The sequence below is a fragment of the Mobula hypostoma genome, chromosome 9 (assembly GCF_963921235.1).
Source record: "Mobula hypostoma chromosome 9, sMobHyp1.1, whole genome shotgun sequence".
NCBI lineage: Eukaryota > Metazoa > Chordata > Chondrichthyes > Myliobatiformes > Myliobatidae > Mobula > Mobula hypostoma.
In genome coordinates, this window is record NC_086105.1 from 148,196,259 (window position 1) to 148,214,983 (window position 18,725).

Consider the following 18,725-nt stretch of genomic DNA (forward strand, 5'->3'; position numbering starts at 1 on the left):
GGAGAAATTAGCACTGGATAGGGAAAGCTGGAGAAGGACTGCCTATGAGGGTCAGCACAGCTTGAAGAAAACCTCCACCCTGCTGCTGAGACTAAGTGGCTTCTATGTAAGGAGAGACTGGGAAAGGTCCAACCAGCTACATCCACCACCACTTCAGTGACCTACACCTGCCAACTCTGCAATAGGGCTTGTAGATCACAGACCGGCCTCTTCAGTCATCCCAAGACCCACAAGTGACCAGATCAATCACCGGGAGAAGAATCATACACAACCACGAAGATGATACAACTTCAATGTGATATTTAATGATTCCTAAATACCCTGCACTAACACCTTTCAACATCTCTGGCAGGTGGAGAGTTATTCGTCACATACCTGACCTGCCACTTGTAGGCAATGTATGTGCTCTGGGACATCAGGAGATGGCCTACTCAGCATTTATTTATTTAGAGATATAGAATGGAACAGGACCTTCCAGTCCAATGAGTCGCATCACCCAGCAATCTATCTACTTAACCTCAGGCTAACCACAGGATGATTTACAATGAACAATTAACCTACTAACTGGTATGTATTAGGACTGTGGGAGGAAACCGGAGCACCTGGAGGAAACCCTCATGCTTACAGGAAGGACGTACAAACTTATTACAGATGGCACCAAAATTGAACTCTGAACTCCGATGTCCCAAGCTGTAACAGCATGAAGCTAACCGTGATGCCACTGTGGTGCTCTAGCAGTTATCCAGTGATAGACCTACAGGTATCAGTTGAGATTCTGGTCAATATGAAACCCTCTTTTCCCCACCCCCTGCACTGCCCTTGTTGATGCTGGGACTCAGCAATGGCTGTGCTTGACATTCAAGGATATATTCACTCTTGACGTTCATTATGGTTCCTATGAGATGAGAATCTTACCATTGGTCAGTTACTCCTGAATATGACAGAGCTGTGCTGCACAGAAACAGGCCCTTCAGCCCACTGTGACCATGCCAACCTGCTTGCCCATCTATACGAATCCATTTGGGCACATCAGGTCTATAAGGGGACTAGAATATGAAAGCAAGGCATGGATCAGACTACACTTGGAGTATTGTGAGCAGTTTTGAGCCCCCTATCTAAGACAAAATGTGCTGGCATTGGAGAGGGTCCAGAGGAGGTTTGCAAGAATTATCCTGGAAATGAAAGAGTTAATGTATGAGGACTGTTTGGGCCCGTACTCGCTGGAGTTTAACAGAATGAGGGGGGATCTCATTGAAACCTACCAATATTGAAAGGCTTAGACGGAGTGGGGGTGTTGTCAACAGTGAGAGTCTCGGACCAGAGGGCATTGGGTATATTTAAAGTGGATTTTGATAGGTACTTATGGAAGAGTACAGCACAGGAACAGGCCCTTCGGCCTACAATGTTGTGCTGAACCAAATAAATTAATAATCAAATTGCCAAGTAAACTAATCCCTTCTGCCTATACAATGTCCATATTCTTCCACTTTCCCAACATTCATGTGCCCATCTAAACAGCACTTAAAAGTCCCTGATGTATCTGCCTCTACCACTACCCCAGGCAGCATATTACAGGCACCCACCACTCTCTGTGTAAAAAAACCTTGCCCCGACATCTCCTTCGCACCTTAAACACATGACCTCTGGTATTAGACATTTCAACACTTGGAAAAAGATACTGTCTGTCTACTCCATTTATGCTGTTCCAGAGAAAACAACTCAAGTTCTTCCAACCTTTTGTTATAGCACATGCACTCTCGTCAAAGCAGCATCCTAGTCAACCTCTTCGGCACCCTCTCCAAAGTCTCAGCATCCCTTCCTGTAATGGGGCGGCCAGAACTGTGTGTAATACTCCACTTGTGGCCTGACCAGAGTTGTATAAAGCCGCAACATAACTTCCTGACCTTTGAACTCAGTGCCTTGACTAACAAAGGCAAGCATGCCCCATGCCTTCTGAACCATCCTATCGACCTGTGTAGTCACTTTCAGGGAGCTGTGAACTTGGACCCCGTGATCCCTCTGTTCATCATCACAATTAAGGGTCATGCCTTTAACAGAATACTGTCTCTTTGTATTTGACCAACCAAGGTTCAACACTTCACATTTGGCCGGGTTAAACTCCATCTGCCATTTCTCTGCCTGTATCTGAAACTGATCTATATCCCACTGTATTCTTTGCCAGTCTGCTATGTAAACTACAACACCAGCAATCTCCGTATGCTCTGCAAACTTACTAACCCACGCATCTACGTTTTCATTCAGGTCATTATACACATCACAAACAGCAGAAGTCCTAATACTGATCCTTGCAGAACACCACTAGTCAGAGACCTCCAACTCGAACAAATTCCTTCGACTACTACCTTCTATCTTCTATGGGTAAGCCAGTTCTGAATTCAGACAGCCAATTCACCATTGATCCTGTGCATCCTAATCTTTTGAATGAGCCTCCCATGAGGGAACTTGTCAAATGCCTAACTAAAATCATAGCAGACAACATCCAAAGCTCTCCCTTCATCAATCACCCTCGTCACCTCATCAAAAAACTCAATCAAGATAGTGAGACACGACTTGCCCCGCACAAAGCCATGGTGGCTCTCCCTAATTAAGCCATCAGGTCCTGGAGACTTATCCAGCTTAATACCCTTTAAAAGACCCAACACTACCTCCTCTTTTACAAACGTTTATACCTTGAAATGTCTAGCATATCAATACTCTCAGCACTCATCTCCCTATCCTCCACGTCCTTCTCCCTGGTAAATACTGTACTGATGTTAATGTACTCATTAAGGACCTCACCCACATCCTTCACATCTAAGCAAATGTTCCCCCCTTTATCTGTGAGTGCTCCTACCTACTCCCTAATTATTCTCTTGCTCTTGATGTATGTATAAAATGCCTTAGGATTCACTTGCCAAGGACTTTAACCAAGATGTCTGCTGTCAATGGCCCTCCTGGCTTCTCTAATTTCCTTCTTGAGTTTGTTTCTGGCTTCTTTATAACCCTCAAGGGCTCTTGATTAGTAAGGACGTCAAAGGTTAGGGGGAAAGGGCAGTGTTAGTGGTTCATGGGACTGTTCAGAAATCTGACGGCGGGGGGTGGGTAGAAACTGTTCTTAAAACGTTGAGCGACACTTGCATAAACAGAGCTGGCCATCATCAGGTTGCTGTCAGTCGGCCTGACTCCTGTTTTTTTCCATTGACAGGGGACATCTTGGTTAAAATCGGAAACATGAACGTGCTGGGTTACAAACTGCGTGAGCTCCGTCAGCTGGTGGGAAGAATTCCAGTCGGAGTTCAATTGCAAGTGGTTGTATACAGGAATTACAAGGAGATCCCAGACAGCTGGAAATCCAAGGCAGGAGCTGACAGGTACCACTGGAAAACTGATGCTAGATGTTACTAATTATGTGGAGAAGGCAAAAGAGATTCTTCTAGGCAATGGTTTTATGGGTAGCACTCTGACCTCCAGTCAGGAGATCAGAATCAGTTTTAATATCACTGGCGTATTTCATAAAATTTGTTGTTTTGCAGCAGCTGTACATTGCAATACATAATAATAAAACAAAAAACTACAAATTACTATATATATATATAATTAAATACTGTGAGTAGTAATCGGATGGTGGAAGAGAAGAAGGCACTGAGTGTGTGCCTTCAGGCTTTCGTACCTCCTCCCTGATGGTAGCAATGAGAAGAAGGTATGGGGAAAAATTTAATAATGCTTGGATAAATCTTACATTAAAAGTATGGCAGAAGGTGGTTAATTCATGTGGAATTAATAACATGTTAAAACTCTTTAGATGGTGTGCATATGATACCAAATTCCTTCCCAACAGAGGAGATAAAGGATTTGAGCTATGGATAAAGAAAGGTCTTACGACCTACCTCTCATTTATAGATAAAAGAGTATTACAAAGTTTCCAAATCCTGCAGGACAAACATGGCCTAGAACATAATGACTTTTTTTAGGTACCTTCAAATACGAAACTATGTTAACCAGAGTTGTAGATATACAGACCTATCAACAGTAGAATTAGAATTTTTCAAGATTCTGAATTCGGCTTGCAGTTCAATACCTAGTAAATCAGTTTCTCGCCTATATAATGCACTCTCCCATGCTAAAAATGTAAATACACTGTATATTAAAGAGAAATGGGAGAAAGAAGCGGGGTTGGTACTTTCAGAGGAGGCTTGGGGGAAAATCTGCAGCTTTCAATGGTCCTCGACTAATTCTTTGACTTGGAGAGAACATTGTTGGAAAAACATTATAAGATACTTCAAGACCCCATATCAGGAAAAATATAAAGATACAAATGTGATGTGTTGGAGAAGGTGCGGCTCCAAGGAGGCAAATCATTTTCATATTTTCTGGGATTGCCCTAAATTAAGTCTATTTTGGGAAGGTATTCATAGAACATTAGTTAAGGTACTTAGGTCCCAGATACCTCTGAACTTTGAGACGCTCTATTTGGGGCATGTATTGTTCCTTGAACAGAAGGAAGATATAAAGTTGCTGCAGGCCCTCTTAGCGGCAAGTAAGAAATCATCACTAGAAAATGGCTAAATCCAATACCACCTACATTAGAAGATTGGTACAAAATTATCTTGGAAATATTTAAAATGGAAAAGTTGACTTACTCCCTGAGAACTCAGAAAGAAACATTTTACCAAATCTGGAATAAATGGATTGAATATATAACCCCAATGCGAGCAGACTTTAGATGACTCTCCTAATGATTTATATTGCTCTTCTCATCAACACAGTAATATTGCTAACGTAAGCACCCCTAGTCTAAATGTTTGTTTTTTTTTTTGGAAAATAGAGAATTAACACAAGTAAAGGGAAAGATTTGGGAAAGGGATAAAAAAAAAAGAAAAAATTAAGTAAATAAATACATAGGGATTGGATAATTATGTCTGCGGGCAGGAACAAGCACGAACAAATTGGGATATAAACACCTACAATGGTTGGTATATAGGCTTGTATGCAACATTTTGGAACAGTGGAAATGGTCCAGAAGGGTTGTATGGAAACTATTATTACCATTTTTCTTAACAACTAATTTCATTACTTAGCCTAATAGGTTAGATTTATCACAGTACATAATTATCTATTTAAATGTTTATTTTCCTTTTATATCATCTCAATGTGTACTTAAGAATGTATAAATAATTGTAGTTTTATACATATAAAAAAATGGAAAAGGTTATATGTGTGAAAAAAGTACATGATAATTGTGAATTCCTTATCCAAATAAAAATAAAATTAAAAAAAAGAGAAGAAGGTATGTCGTGGCAGACCTGGTCCTTAATGATGGACCATACATAAAAGTTGCTGGTGAACGCAGCAGGCCAGGCAGCATCTCTAGGAAGAGGTGCAGTCGACGTTTCAGGCCGAGACCCTTCGTCAGGACTAACTGAAGGAAGAGTGAGTAAGGGATTTGAAAGTTGGAGGGGGAGGGGGAGATCCAAAATGATAGGAGAAGACAGGAGGGGGAGGGATAGAGCCAAGAGCTGGACAGGTGATAGGCAGAAGGGGATACGAGAGGATCATGGGACAGGAGGCCCGGGGAGAAAAGACAAGGGGGGGGTGACCCAGAGGATGGGCAAGGGGTATATTCAGAGGGACAGAGGGAGAAAAAGGAGAGTGAGAGAAAGAATGTGTGCATAAAAATGAGTAACAGATGGGGTACGAGGGGGAGGTGGGGCCTTAGCAGAAGTTAGAGAAGTCGATGTTCATGCCATCAGGTTGGAGGCCTTAATGATGGATGCTGCCTTTTTAAGCATCGTGCTTTTTCCGATCCTGCGCAGTGGCCCCTCCATATCAGTGATACAACCTGTCAGAATGCTCATGATACATCTGTGTTATTTCCAATATGCACTGACTGCGGTCTCCCAATGAGGAAGTCAAGGATCCCGTGACAGAGGGAGATACAGAGACCCAGATTTTGGAGCTTGGTGATTAGTACAGAGGGTTTGATGGTGCTGAACGCTGAGCTGGAATCAATAAACTGCACCCTGACGTAAATATTGCTCCTATATGTGTTCATGTCTCACTCCCAGCATTTGAGCCCCAGTGCCAGCCACAGAGCTCTACAAACTGGAAGTGCATTGAAGAATTGCTTTGTCTAACAATCATCACGCGAGGCAAAGATCGCAGAGGGAACAGATTGGGGCAACACTGGAGGAACTCAGCAAGTCAGGCAGTATCTACGGAGAGAAATGGGACAGTCAGTGTTTCAGGTCAAGACACTTCATCAGGACTGGAAATAAGAGGGGGCATAAATGGTATGAAATGATGGGAAAGACAGAGATGGATTCAAGATTCAGAATTGTTTAATGTCATTTCCAGTACACAAGTGTAAAGGAGAATGAAATAATTGTTACTCCAGATCAGAAAAAACACAATAAGATAAAGGCCACCCTAATAAAAAACACAATAAATAAAAATACATAAGGTATCTTTTATACATAGAATGATTGTATGTCCATAAAGTGACACTAGGCACAGGAGTGTCTGTACATAAGGTGACTGACAGGAAATGATAAAGTAGTGGTGGTTGGGGGTGTGTTGGGGTGGGTTAGTGGGTGGAGGTGTTGATCTGCCTTACTGCTTGTGGAAAGTAACTGTTTTTGAGTCTGTTGGTCCTGGTGTGAATGCTATGTAGCCTCCACCCTCATGGGAGTGGGACAAACAGTCCATGAGCTGGGCGGGTGGGTGGGATCCATTATAACATTACTGGCACCTTTCTGCATATACATCCTTGATGGTGGGTAGGCTGGTGCCAGTGATGCATCAAACACTCACAGTTAGGAGACTCAGGAAGAGACTCCATAGTACAGCACGGACACAGGCCCCTCAGCCCACCACATTCATGCTGGCTTTTTCAACCTGCTACACTAATTCCATTTGCCCACACTAGGAACGCATCCTCCCCTGTTGCAACCATGAGGCCAAACTCAGGTTGCAGGAGCAACAACTCGTATTCCATCTGGGTAGTTAACAACCTGATAGCATGAACATTGGTTTCTCTTACTCACTGCCCGTTATTGCTGCTGGTGCTTGGGGCAGCAATGGAGGTCCTCCATCTCTGTCCTTGGCCATCTTTTCCATTGTGTCCCAGGTGTGTTTCAGGGTCCTCATTTCTGCCTCTGCGGTACGGCACCAAGTTGTCTTTGGTCTCCTGAGTTTCCTCTGCTATTCAGGGGTCCAGTGAAGTGCTGTCTTGATGGTGGAGTTGGCCTCTCTTCTCATCACATCTCCAATGTTTGCTCATGATGATTGTGGCCATTCTTTTAAGTGTGCTAGTCTTTAGAGTGGCTTTGGCTCATCAGGCTTAGGTTTAGGAGAGGTAGATTGTCTTGATGATGGAGTTGGCCTCCTCTTCTCTTCACGTGTCCAATCCATCTCCAACGTTTCCTCATGATGATTGTGGCCATGTCCTCTTGATAACACTGATGGGGTAGGGCATAGTCAGTGATCTTTCTTGGCCAGAAAATACAGCTGATCTTCCAGAGGCTAATGGTGTGAAATGATGACAGCTTAGCAAAGTCATTCGCTGTCATGCGCCAGCATTCTGACCTGCACGAGAGTGTAGAAAGAACACAGCTATTGATTTCTCTAATTTCCAGTCATTTCTCCCGGCCCCCCTTCGTCAATCCGCATGGATGGTCCCAAGCCTGGATGCAAAAGGAGGAGGGTTGGGCATGGAGCCCCATCTCATAAAAATCCAGAGCTACAGAAACTCCTAGGGTCTCATCCCTGGGAGAGGAAGGATCCTCACCTGGAAGAAACCTGGGGACAGGCTTGAAAGACTGGCCTAGGACAGAGCACTCTGACAAGCTGCTGTCAGCAACCTGTGCCCTAACAGGGGTGATGGGCTTAACTATCTAACCCTCCTTACTCCTTCCTAGACACCGTTCTTCAATAGATTGATGTGTCATCTCCAAATGACGTCAGACGCAATCTGCACTATGCAGGAGAATGGTCCGGTTCTGTCCCTAATCTTTCCAAGTACCCACTTTTGATCGCCTCTGTAGTCCCTCACCTGGACTGCTTGTCGAGGAGTGAAACATCAAACCTCCTTGTTTGAGGAGCCCTCAATTTGTCTCAGCTGTTTATCATGCATACTCCTTCTGAGACTGGGTTTGAGGAGATCCAAGTGTGACCAGAAGGAGCAACCCAGTATCAGCAGGGCTGGTGAGTTGTTGGTTGTAGAGTGTGCTGCATTGCAATATGTAAGTAAGTAAGAAAATAGTGAGCTTCTGTTTCAGTGTCAGTGTGGTGTGTTCTGCTGACATTGTTCACAGTGTGTTCTTTAGACACTGAACATACCTTGCTGCCAAGCCATTTGTAGCTGGGTGGTAGGGTGCAGGTATGATATATCTTAGTCCTACAACAAATAGTGGTCCACTGTTACTGACTAAGTGTTCTGGAACATCAGTCCTTGAGAAGAGGCTTCTCAATACATAAGCAATGTGCGAGGCTGTAACGGAGGCTATTAGGAACACTTCTGGCCATTTTGTAGCTGCATTTACTACCACTAAGGAATTTCCATATGAATCCTCTGATAGGGCAATGCAGATCATTCCCAGGGATGGAGAGCTGCTGTTCCTGGCATCTTTGGGACGTGTTGGCATCCCAAACTGCGCATGGAAAGCTGCTCGATCTGCTGATCTATCCCAGGCCACCAGACAAAGCTTTGAGCCAACGCTTTCATTTTGTCCATACCTGGATGACCAGCATGCAGCTCTTCCAACACTTTAGCTTTCAGCTTGGACTGCACAACTCTCAATCCCCGCGTAAGGCAACCCCTGTCAAGAGCATGTTCATCTCAGTGCTGGTAAAGATGGGGGAACTGGAATTTCTACTGCACATTTCAGCCAGTTCGGGTTGCTATGTGGACCTGAGACAGTGTGGAGTCTCCAAACGTATCGAGAAGACTTTTGGTTTGCATTAGGGAGAATATGTCAAGAGGAATGTCACCTTTTCTAAATGTTTTAAGTATTTCCTTTTCCAAGGGCAAACAAGGCAATCCACCAGCATTTCTGTGATTAGTCATCCTCTTGGATTCAATCTTGTGACTGTGTCCTGGAGGAAGCAGAGCCCATGTCTGCACTTCTACTGTTGCTGTCAGTGCAACACCCTTCTGTGAACTGAAAATGGACACTTGCAGTTGATGGTCAGAAATGTTTTACACCCAGGCCAGACTCAAGGCTTCTTGTTCAATCTGTGCACAATTGTTCTCTGCAGCAGTAAGGGAATGTGATACAAAGGCTCTGGGTGTTCACTTCCATCACTCATAACATATCACATGACTGCATCACAGGCCAGCTTCATTGAACAATGTAGATCATAATGTGTGAGTACAGTGTCCGACATCACCATTTCCTTTACCTCTTTGAAAGCCACTTCACACTGCTTTATCCACTGCCATTTCTATCTGATCTGTAATAGAGATCAAGGGGGTGGAGCACAGTAGTCCACTTTGCTGAAGTGCTTCACTCTAGAAAGGATTGCAAAGATATCCTCTCTCCTCGGCAGAGGGTATTGATCTACTTTCAGTACTGGGTTGATGGTGACCTTAAAATCACCACAGATCCTGATAGACCCATACTTCTTGGCTACTGGGACCACTGACATTGCCCGTGGGCTCTATTCAACTTTGGAAAGAATTCAGCTTCCATGCAGTCTAGCTCATTGGCTACTTTATTGCAGATGGTATCAGGAATCAGATGGGCTTTGTAAAATTTGGGTGTGGCATTTTCATTTAACATTATTTTACACTTGATATGTTTGAGTTTTCAGTGCCATCCTTGAACACTGCTGTGGCGTCATCCAGTACTTTTCTTAATTCACTTTCAGTTGTCTCTATAGCAGGGGATACGGAATGCAGATGGTGGATGGATCTCCAATCAAGTTGTAGTTGTCTCAGCCACTCATGTCCATAAAACTATAGACATAGGAGCAAAATTAGGCCATTCAGCCCATCGAGTCTGCTCCGCCATTTCATCATGGCTAATCTTGGATCCCACTCAACCCCATACATCTACCTTCCCGCCATGACCAATCAGGAAACCACCAACTTCAACTTCCGCCTTAAAAATACCCACAGACTTGGCCTCCACCTCAGTCTGTGGCAGAGCATTCCACAGATTCACTACTCTCTGGCTAAAAGAATTCCTCCTTACTTCTGTTCTGAAAGGTCGCCCCTCTGTTTTGAGGCTGTGCTCTCCAGTTCTGGATACCCCCACCACAGGAAACGTCCTCTCCACATCCTCCTTATCTAGTTCGTTCAGCATTCAGGTCTCAGTGAGATCCTCACACATTCTTCTAAATTCCAGTGAGTAAAGGCCCAAAGCTGCCAAATGCTCCTCATATGTTAACCTATTTATTCCCAGAATCATCCTTGTGAACCTCCTCTGGACTCTCTCCAATGCCAACACATCCTATCTGAGATATGGGGCCCAAAACTGTTGACAATATTCCAAGGGCAGCCTGACTAGTGTCTTATAAATCCTCAGCCTTATCTCCCTGCTTTTATATTCTATTCCCCTTGAAATAAATACCAACATTGCATTTGCCTTCACCACAGACTCAGCCTGTGAATTAACCTTCTGGGAGTCTTGCACCTCTGCATCTCTGATGTTTGAACCTTCTCCCATTTAAAGAACAGTCCATACTATTGTTCCTTTTACTAAAATGCATTATCATACGTTTCCCAACATTGTATTCCATCTGCCACTATTTTGCCCATTCTTCCAATTTGTCTAGGTCCTGCTGCAATCACATTGCTTCCTCAGCACTACCTACCCCTCCACCTATCTTCATATCATCAATTCCGTTATCCATAAACAAGATAAAATCTGCAGAGGCTGGCAATCCGAGCATCACACACAAAATGCTGAAGGAACTCAGCAGGCCAGGCAGCGTCTAGGAAAAGAGTACATGTCAATGTTTCAGGCTGAATCATTGTCAACAATGTGAAAAGCAGCGGTCCCAATACTGATCCATGAGGAACACCACTAGTCACCGGCAGCCAACCAGAGAAGGCCCCCTTTATTCCCATTCGCTACCTCCTGCCTGTCAGCCATTCCCCTATCCATGCCAGCATCTTTCCTGTAATGCCATAGGGTTTTATCTTGTTCAGCAGCCTCATGTGTGGCACCTTATCAAATGCCTCCTGAAAATCCAAGTAAATGACATACACTGTCTCTCCTTTGTCCACCCTGCATGTTACTTCCTCAAAGAATTCTAACAGATTTGTCAGGCAAGATTTCCCTTTACATAAACCATGCTGATTTTGACATATTATCATTAGTCTCCTGAAACCTCATCATTAATAATAGATTCCAACACTTTCCCAACCACTGGGGTTAGACTAACTGGCCTATAATTTCCTTCCTTTTGCCTTCCTCCCTTGTTAAAGAGTGGGGTGACATTTGCAATCTTCCAGTCCTTTGGGACCATGCCAGAATCAAGTGATTCTTGAAAGATCATGACCAATGCATCTGTTATCTCTTCAGCAACCTCTCTCAGGGCTCTGGAATGTAGTCCATCTGGCCCAGGCGACTTCCACCTTAAGACCTTTGAGTTTGCCTCACACTTTTTTCTTTGTAATAGCAATGGCACTCACTCATGATCCCTGACACTCACGGACCACTGGCACACTGCTGGTGTCTTCCAGAGTGAAGACTGATGCAAAATACCCATTAAGTTCATCTGCCATTTCTTTGTCCCCCATTAATACCTCACCAGCATTATTTTCCAGTGGTCCGGTATCAACTCTCACCTCCCTTTTACGCTTTATATAACTGAAAAAACTTTGTGCATCCTGCTTTATATTATTGGCTAGTTTGCCCTTGTAATTCATCTTTTCCCTTCTTATACCTTATTTAGTTGCCTTTTGTTGGATTTTAAAAGCTTCCCAATCATCGAACTTCCCACTCACTTTTGCTGCTTTATATGCCCTTTCCTTGACTTTTATGCTGTCTTTAACTTCCCTTGTCAGCCATGGTTGCCTACCCCTACCATGTGAGAACAACTTCTTCTGTGGAACACATCTATCCTGAGCTTCATGACCTATTCCCAGAGAATTCAGCCATCTCTGCTCTGCTGTCATCCTCACCAGTATCCTCCTCCGATCCACCTGGGCAAGCTCCTCTCTCATGCATTGTTACCACAATGTGGGCCCTCCTGTCTTCACTTTCTCTCCAGTCGTGACAAAGGGTCTCGGCCCAAAACATTGACTGTAGTTAATGTTAATCATTTCGATAGATGCTGCTGACCTGCTGAGTTCCTCCAGCATCCTGTGAGTGGTTTTCTTCATTTCCAGCGTCTACGGTAGCTCTTGTGTTTAGGACTGAATACATAATACCTGCATATTGAATTAACTGGCTAAATATCTAAATATCTGTTAATTGAACCTGGCAGGCACTGTAAGAAGAAAGGGTTGGCTGGTGGTGGCGGGGTGGGGGGGGGGGGGGGAGTGGTGGAATCTCACCGAAACTGATCAGATATTGAAAAGTCTTGACGGAGTGGAGGTGGAGGCCAAGTCGATGGGTATACTTAAAGCAGGGGTTGTTACATTCTTCATTAGTAGGTGCTCCAGAGGTTATGGAAAGAAGGGAGGAGAACTGAGTTGAGAGGGATAATAAATCAGCAATGGCGGAATGGTGGAGCAGACTTGATGGACCGAATGGCCTAATTCTGCTCCTATATCTAATGGTTTTATGGCAATAATGTTATGCTAACCGCCGTACTTCCATGCTGTCCCCAAGGTGTTCCTTTTGAAAGATTTAGCTGCTGTGTTTCCTGCAACAGTGACTCCATAATTGACTGGATAAATGCATTTGTTGAGGAAAGGTTCTTTGTAAAGACATGTCTCTCTCTCTGTCTAGTGTTCGCTTCAGCAGCGAGGAAGAAGAGTCTGGCGTATCGAGCAGCAGTGATGACAATGATGGTGGTGATGATCAAACTTTTAGGGTAAGGTTCAACAACTTTAGGCCCCTGTCTTTATTTTGGCATGACCCTGGCGTCTCCATCCCACCCGTTTCCAGAATGTGGCATAGCTCAGAGAAGGACAGGAACATACTGCTCATTGGTTCCCACGCCGGCTGCGACATCGTCCTCCACCGCCAGTTTGAGGATGGCCACGAGGTGGAGGACAGCAAGGAAGAGGCCACATCACCCTATGCTCTCTGGTCTGCACAATCGGATGCCATGAGCTCCACCTCATCCTCCTCCTCGTCTGTAGACTTGCAGTGGATCAAGCAGTTACAGGCCTCAGGCCAGGCCCTCGCCCCAGCCACCACCCAGCATGAGAAGACTGTGGATGAGCCAGCCCCTGCCGCCCCCAGCACAGCAGAAACCCCACCAGGCAAGGAAGAAGAACAGAGTGGCCGCTCCACTGACACCCGCACATCGTCCAGCATGGAATCCTCACCGCTGTATCCCCAGAGCAGTTCCTCAGACACCTCCACTCAATTCACGGGCAGAAGCTCAACCATCACCACCTCCGAGGACTTCACAGGGGATTCTTCCAGATTGGACGTGACTCTCGAAGGTGACCGCTGGGTACCCAAGGAGTCTCCAGCAAAATGCATCACTGAACCACTCAACCCACAGCAGAAAACCCCGCCAGGTACATCTCCATTCAACGCCATCTTATTCCTGTTTCCTCCTCCTCCTGGGTACAGAACCAGCTTCCACTCAAATCTCAACAGCTTCACTCAGTCTGAGAGGGTTCTACACCAGAAGCCCTCTCCGAGCAAAGAATTCCCCGTTAGATTCTTTAGATTAGGTTTATTTATCACTTGAGATAGATTCCGCCTGTCGTAAAACCGATGTAATAAGGCAGCTTTGACAGGCAGTTCTGAGGTAAAGTTCTTGAAACTCTCAACATTGACAGGCCTGTTTCCAGCTCTTTCAGCATTATGAGGTTGGTATAGCTGGGGGGGGGGGGCGGGTTAGTGAAGGTTAGGTTATCATAGGTGGGGGGAAGGGTAGTGGGGAATAAGCTCTCACTACCTATTAAATGCTCCCAACGTAGGGTGTCTCAAATAACCTCTGACAATCAAATTCAGCTCCTGGCATTCACCTGCGGCTTAGCTACTAAACCGAACGGAACTGTTTCTATTTACAGGAGAAGGGGCAAAGGTGGGTTACCGGCACCTTAAAACCAGTCGCTCTGGGCAGATGAGCTCATCAGCTGTGGTTGGCAGCTCAGCTAAGAGAAGGCAAACTCTGATCTCAAAAATCCGCTGCCTTGCGGCTATACCCAGTCTTGGGGAAGGCAGGCTTCAGGAGTAGATCCTGAGGAACAGTCTGGAGCTGGAGTCCCTAAGGCAGTCCTACGTTGAGTTCAACGCTGACTGGCAACTCCTGCTAATGCCAAACTGTATCGGTCTCTGCCATTCTTTTAGATTCATCGGTTGTATGGAGGGGGGGAGCGTGCTGCACGGCGAAGGCTTGGTCCCCATATCGTACTGTCCTGGCTTTTGTGTACAACGTAGACAGCTAGGACTCAACATCCATGGTCAAACCCAGCCAGCAGAGGATCTCCAGTACTCAATGCTTCTATGATCAGTGGGAGAGTGGGGGAACAGAAAAAGATAGAGGAGGAGGAGTGGGCCAAAGACCACATTGAGCCTCTTCAGTCAGATCAAACTCAGATTCAGATTTATTTATCACATACAGTGATGTGCATCACTTGGGTTAACAACCAACACATCACAAGGATGTGCTGCAGGTAGCCTGCAAGTGTCACCACATTTCAGCAGCAACGTCGCATCCCCACGATTTACAAACCCTAATCCATACGTCTCTAGCAGCAGAATCCAGTCATTTAGTGATAAAGACATGAGAATGAGTGTTGTGGAGAAAACTGGAATCCACAGTGGAGGCCAAGTCATTAGGCATATTTAAAGCAGAGGTCGATAGAGGTTTAGATTCAAATTTATATATTGCATTTACATGTGTTAATAACCAACACTACCCAAGGATGTGCTGGGGCAGCCCATGAGTGTCACCACACATTCTGATGTCCACAATGTTCAGAACAGCACACAGTCAACATACAAGCGACAACGAGACCACAGCAAAATATGTCCCTTTCCACCACCCACACAGTCAGGCCCTTAGTGACTATAACCTCAAGTTTTGGACATTTATACCCTGTCAAATATGTTACCAACCTTAATGATTTGGTTGGAGACCACTCTCGGGGTGGAGGAAAAATACCTCATATTCTATCTAGGTAGCCTCCAACCTAATGCCTATTCCCAATTCTGGCTTCTTATCTCTTCTCCTCACCCGCCTAACACCACTCCCCACCAGTGCCCCCCTTCCTTCCCTTTCTCCCATGATCCACTCTCCCCTCCTATCACATTCCTGCTTTTACAGCCCTTTGTCTTTTCCACCGATCACCTCCCAACTTCTCACTTCTTCCCACCCTCTGGCTTCACCTATCACCTTCAGGCTTGTCCTCCTTCCCTTCCCTTCCCTCTACCTTTTCATTCTGTCTTCTCCCCACCCTCCTTCCTTTCCAGTCCTGACAAGGGGTCTTGGCCCGAGACATTGACTGCTGATTCATTTCTATAGATATTGCTATGACCTGCTGATTTCCTCCAGCATTTTTATGTGTGTTGCCCATCAGCAGTTTAAAAAAAAATCTTTTTTTAGACTTCCCCAACTGTTCTGGTGTCACATTTATACATTTTCCCTTTAGCCTTCCTACAGCAGTAAAAGCTGTGCACAGTGTGGTCCAAGAATCGGAAAGTGGGCAAAATAAATTCATTGTCCCCTTGGATTGAACCCAGGGCATAGATCAGCACTTTTTGTGTGTGTTGCTTGAATTTCCAGCATCTGCAGTTTTCCTCGTGTTTGAGTTTTTAAATAGATTGGAATTTTAAGGTTTGTTAATCATCCAACATTTACTTGTTTCTTGTTTCCAAGGAATCTCCCAATAATGTTTGGCACTGCCTGAATATTTCACATAGAACACTACAGCATAGTAAAGGCCTTTCAGCCCACTGTGTCCTGCTGACCTTTTACCCTACTCTAAACATCAGTCTAACACTTCCTCACCCCCACATAGCCCACCATTTTTCTTTTATCCACGTGCCCAAGAGTCTCTTAAATGCCCCTAATGTATCTGGCAAGGCATTCCACACACTCACCACTCACCATGTAAAAAAACCTACCTCTGACATCACCTTAAAATTTCTTCTAATTACCTTAAAATTATGCCCCATTGTTCTAGCTATTTCCACTCTGGCTTTCCCGTCTGGCTCTGCACTTGATCTATGCCCCTCATCAGCTTGTACATCTCTATTTCAGCCTTCTTCACTCCAAGTAGAAAGGCTCTAAACTCACTCAGCCTTTTCTCTTATAATGTATCGAAATTGAGTGGGAAGTTGGATGAGTGGGAAGTTTTAAAAGTCCAACAAAAGCCAACTAAAAAAGCCACAAGAAGGGAAAAGATGAAATATGAGGGAAAACTAGTGAATAATATAAAACAGGATACTAAATGGATAGAGGAATGGCTGACAAGCAAGAGGCAGCAAGTGGAAATAAAAGGAGGGGTTGGCTGCCAGTTGACTAGTCGTGTTCCTCAGAGGTCAGTATTGGGACTGCAACTTTTCATATTGTTTGTCAGTGATTTAGATAATGGAATTGATGGCTTTGAGGCATAGAAATGTAGAAAACCTACAGCACAATACAGGCCCTTCGGCCCACAACGCTGTGCTGAAGCTTAGAAATCACCTAGGGTTACCCACAGCCCCCTATTTTTCGGAGCTCCATGTATCTGTCCAGGAGTCTTAAAAGACCCTATCCTATCCACCTCCACCACCGTCGCCGGCAACCCATTCCACGCACTCACCACTCTGCGTAAAAAAGGCAGTTTGCAGATGATACGAATATAGGTGGGGGGGTGGGTAGTGCTGAGGAAGCAATGCAATTGCAGAAGGACTTAGACAAATTGGAAGAATGGGCAAAACAGTGGCAGATGGAATATGGTGTTGGTAAAAGGAACAATATTGCAGACTATTATCTAAATGGGCAGAAAATCTTAAACATCAGAAGTGCAGAGGGACTTAGGAGTCCTTGTGCAAGACTCCCAGAGGGTTAATTTACAGGTTGAGTCTGTGGTAAAGAAGGCATATGCAATGTTGGCAATCATTTCAAGGGGATAACGCTGAGGCTTTATAAGACATTGGTCGAGCTGCACTTGAGATTTGTCAACAGTTTTGGGCACCATATCTCAGAAAGGATGTGTTGTCATTGGAGAGTCCAGAGGTGGTTCACGAGGATGATTCCGGAAATGAAGGGGTTAACATATGAGCACTTGGCAGCTTTGGGCCTGTACTCACTGGAATTTAGAAGAATGTGGGACGATCTCATTGAAACCTACCGATTGTTGAAGGGACTAGATGGGGAGGATGTGGAGAGAGTGTTTCCTAAGGTGGGGGCATCTCAAAATTGAGGAACAACCCTTCAGAACAGAGGAAAGGATGAATTCTTTTTAGCCAGAGAGTAGTGAATCTGTGGAATGCTCTGCCACAGATAGCTGTGGAACCAAGACCATGGGTATATTTAAAGCTACAAGTGATAGTTTCCTGATCTGTCAAGGCATCAAAGGCTATGGTGAGAAGGCAGGTGTGTGGGGTTGAGTGGGATCCAGAATCAGCCATGATGGAATGGTGGAGCAGACTCAATGGGTCAAATGGCCTAATTCTGCTCCTTTGTCTTATGGTCTTAAGACTCTTGCCAGTTTTTGAGCTCATTGCTCCTGACTGCACCCAGTCATACCGAGCAAATAGCCATAGTACACTAGAACACAGAAAGAGGCCCTTCAAACCATCTAGTCCAGGGATGGCCAACCTTTTACATTCCATGTGTTAATTTTTCCACGCACGAGTTCAGATGTGCCATACATGTAAAAATGTTAATATAGAACTAGTGCGCGAAAAAAATCGCATCTGAACTCATACGTGAAAAAATTTGACGCATGGAGTGTAAAAGGTTGGCCACCCCTGCTCTAGTCAGTGCTGACTATTGACCTGCCTAGTCCCATCGACCTGCAGCTGGACCATACACCTCTTTACCCCTCCCATCCACGTACCTCTCCAAATTTCTCTTAAATGTTGAAACAGAACCTGATCCACCATTCCCGCTGGCGGCTCGTTCCACACTCAAGCAAGGAAGTTCCCTTCTGTTCCCCTTGAACATTTCTTCCACTCTTAACCTCAATGGAAAAAGCCCGCTTATATTTATCCTATCTATACCCCTCATAATTTTGTATACCTCCATCAAATCTCTCTCTATATTCTATATTCCAGGGAATAAAGTCCTAACCTATTTCATCCTTCCCTATAACTCAGGTCCTCAAGTCTTGGAAACATCCTTGTAAATGTTATCTGCACTCTTTCAATCTTATTGATATCTTTCTGGTAGATGATCAGAACTGCACACAAAACTCCAAGTTAGGCCTCATCAATGTCTTATACAATTCCAGTATCACATCCCCACTCCTGTACTCAGTACTTTGATTTGTGAAGTCAAATGTATCAAATGCTCTTTTTACAACCCTGTCACAAGATCTTCTTCACCCCTTTCAGCTGCCTGTGGGACCAGGGACCAGTTTAAGGCAGCATTCTTCTACAAAAAGAACTACACATAACCATTGAAAGCAGCTCACAATGTGCCAATATAAAACAGGG

General features: G+C 44.7%; 1 protein-coding gene across 1 annotated transcript in view; it reads left to right on the forward strand.

Moving 5' to 3' along the window:
• LOC134352292 (uncharacterized) overlaps positions 1–18,685 on the forward strand; it is a 38,471-nt gene extending 19,786 nt beyond the window's left edge. Inside the window, exons 4-6 of the mRNA XM_063059582.1 lie at positions 3,206–3,371; positions 12,903–13,645; positions 18,624–18,685. Coding sequence (XP_062915652.1) covers positions 3,206–3,371; positions 12,903–13,645; positions 18,624–18,685 — 971 coding nt within the window. The remainder of the gene's footprint in view (positions 1–3,205; positions 3,372–12,902; positions 13,646–18,623) is intronic.
• Positions 18,686–18,725: the final 40 nt, after the last annotated feature.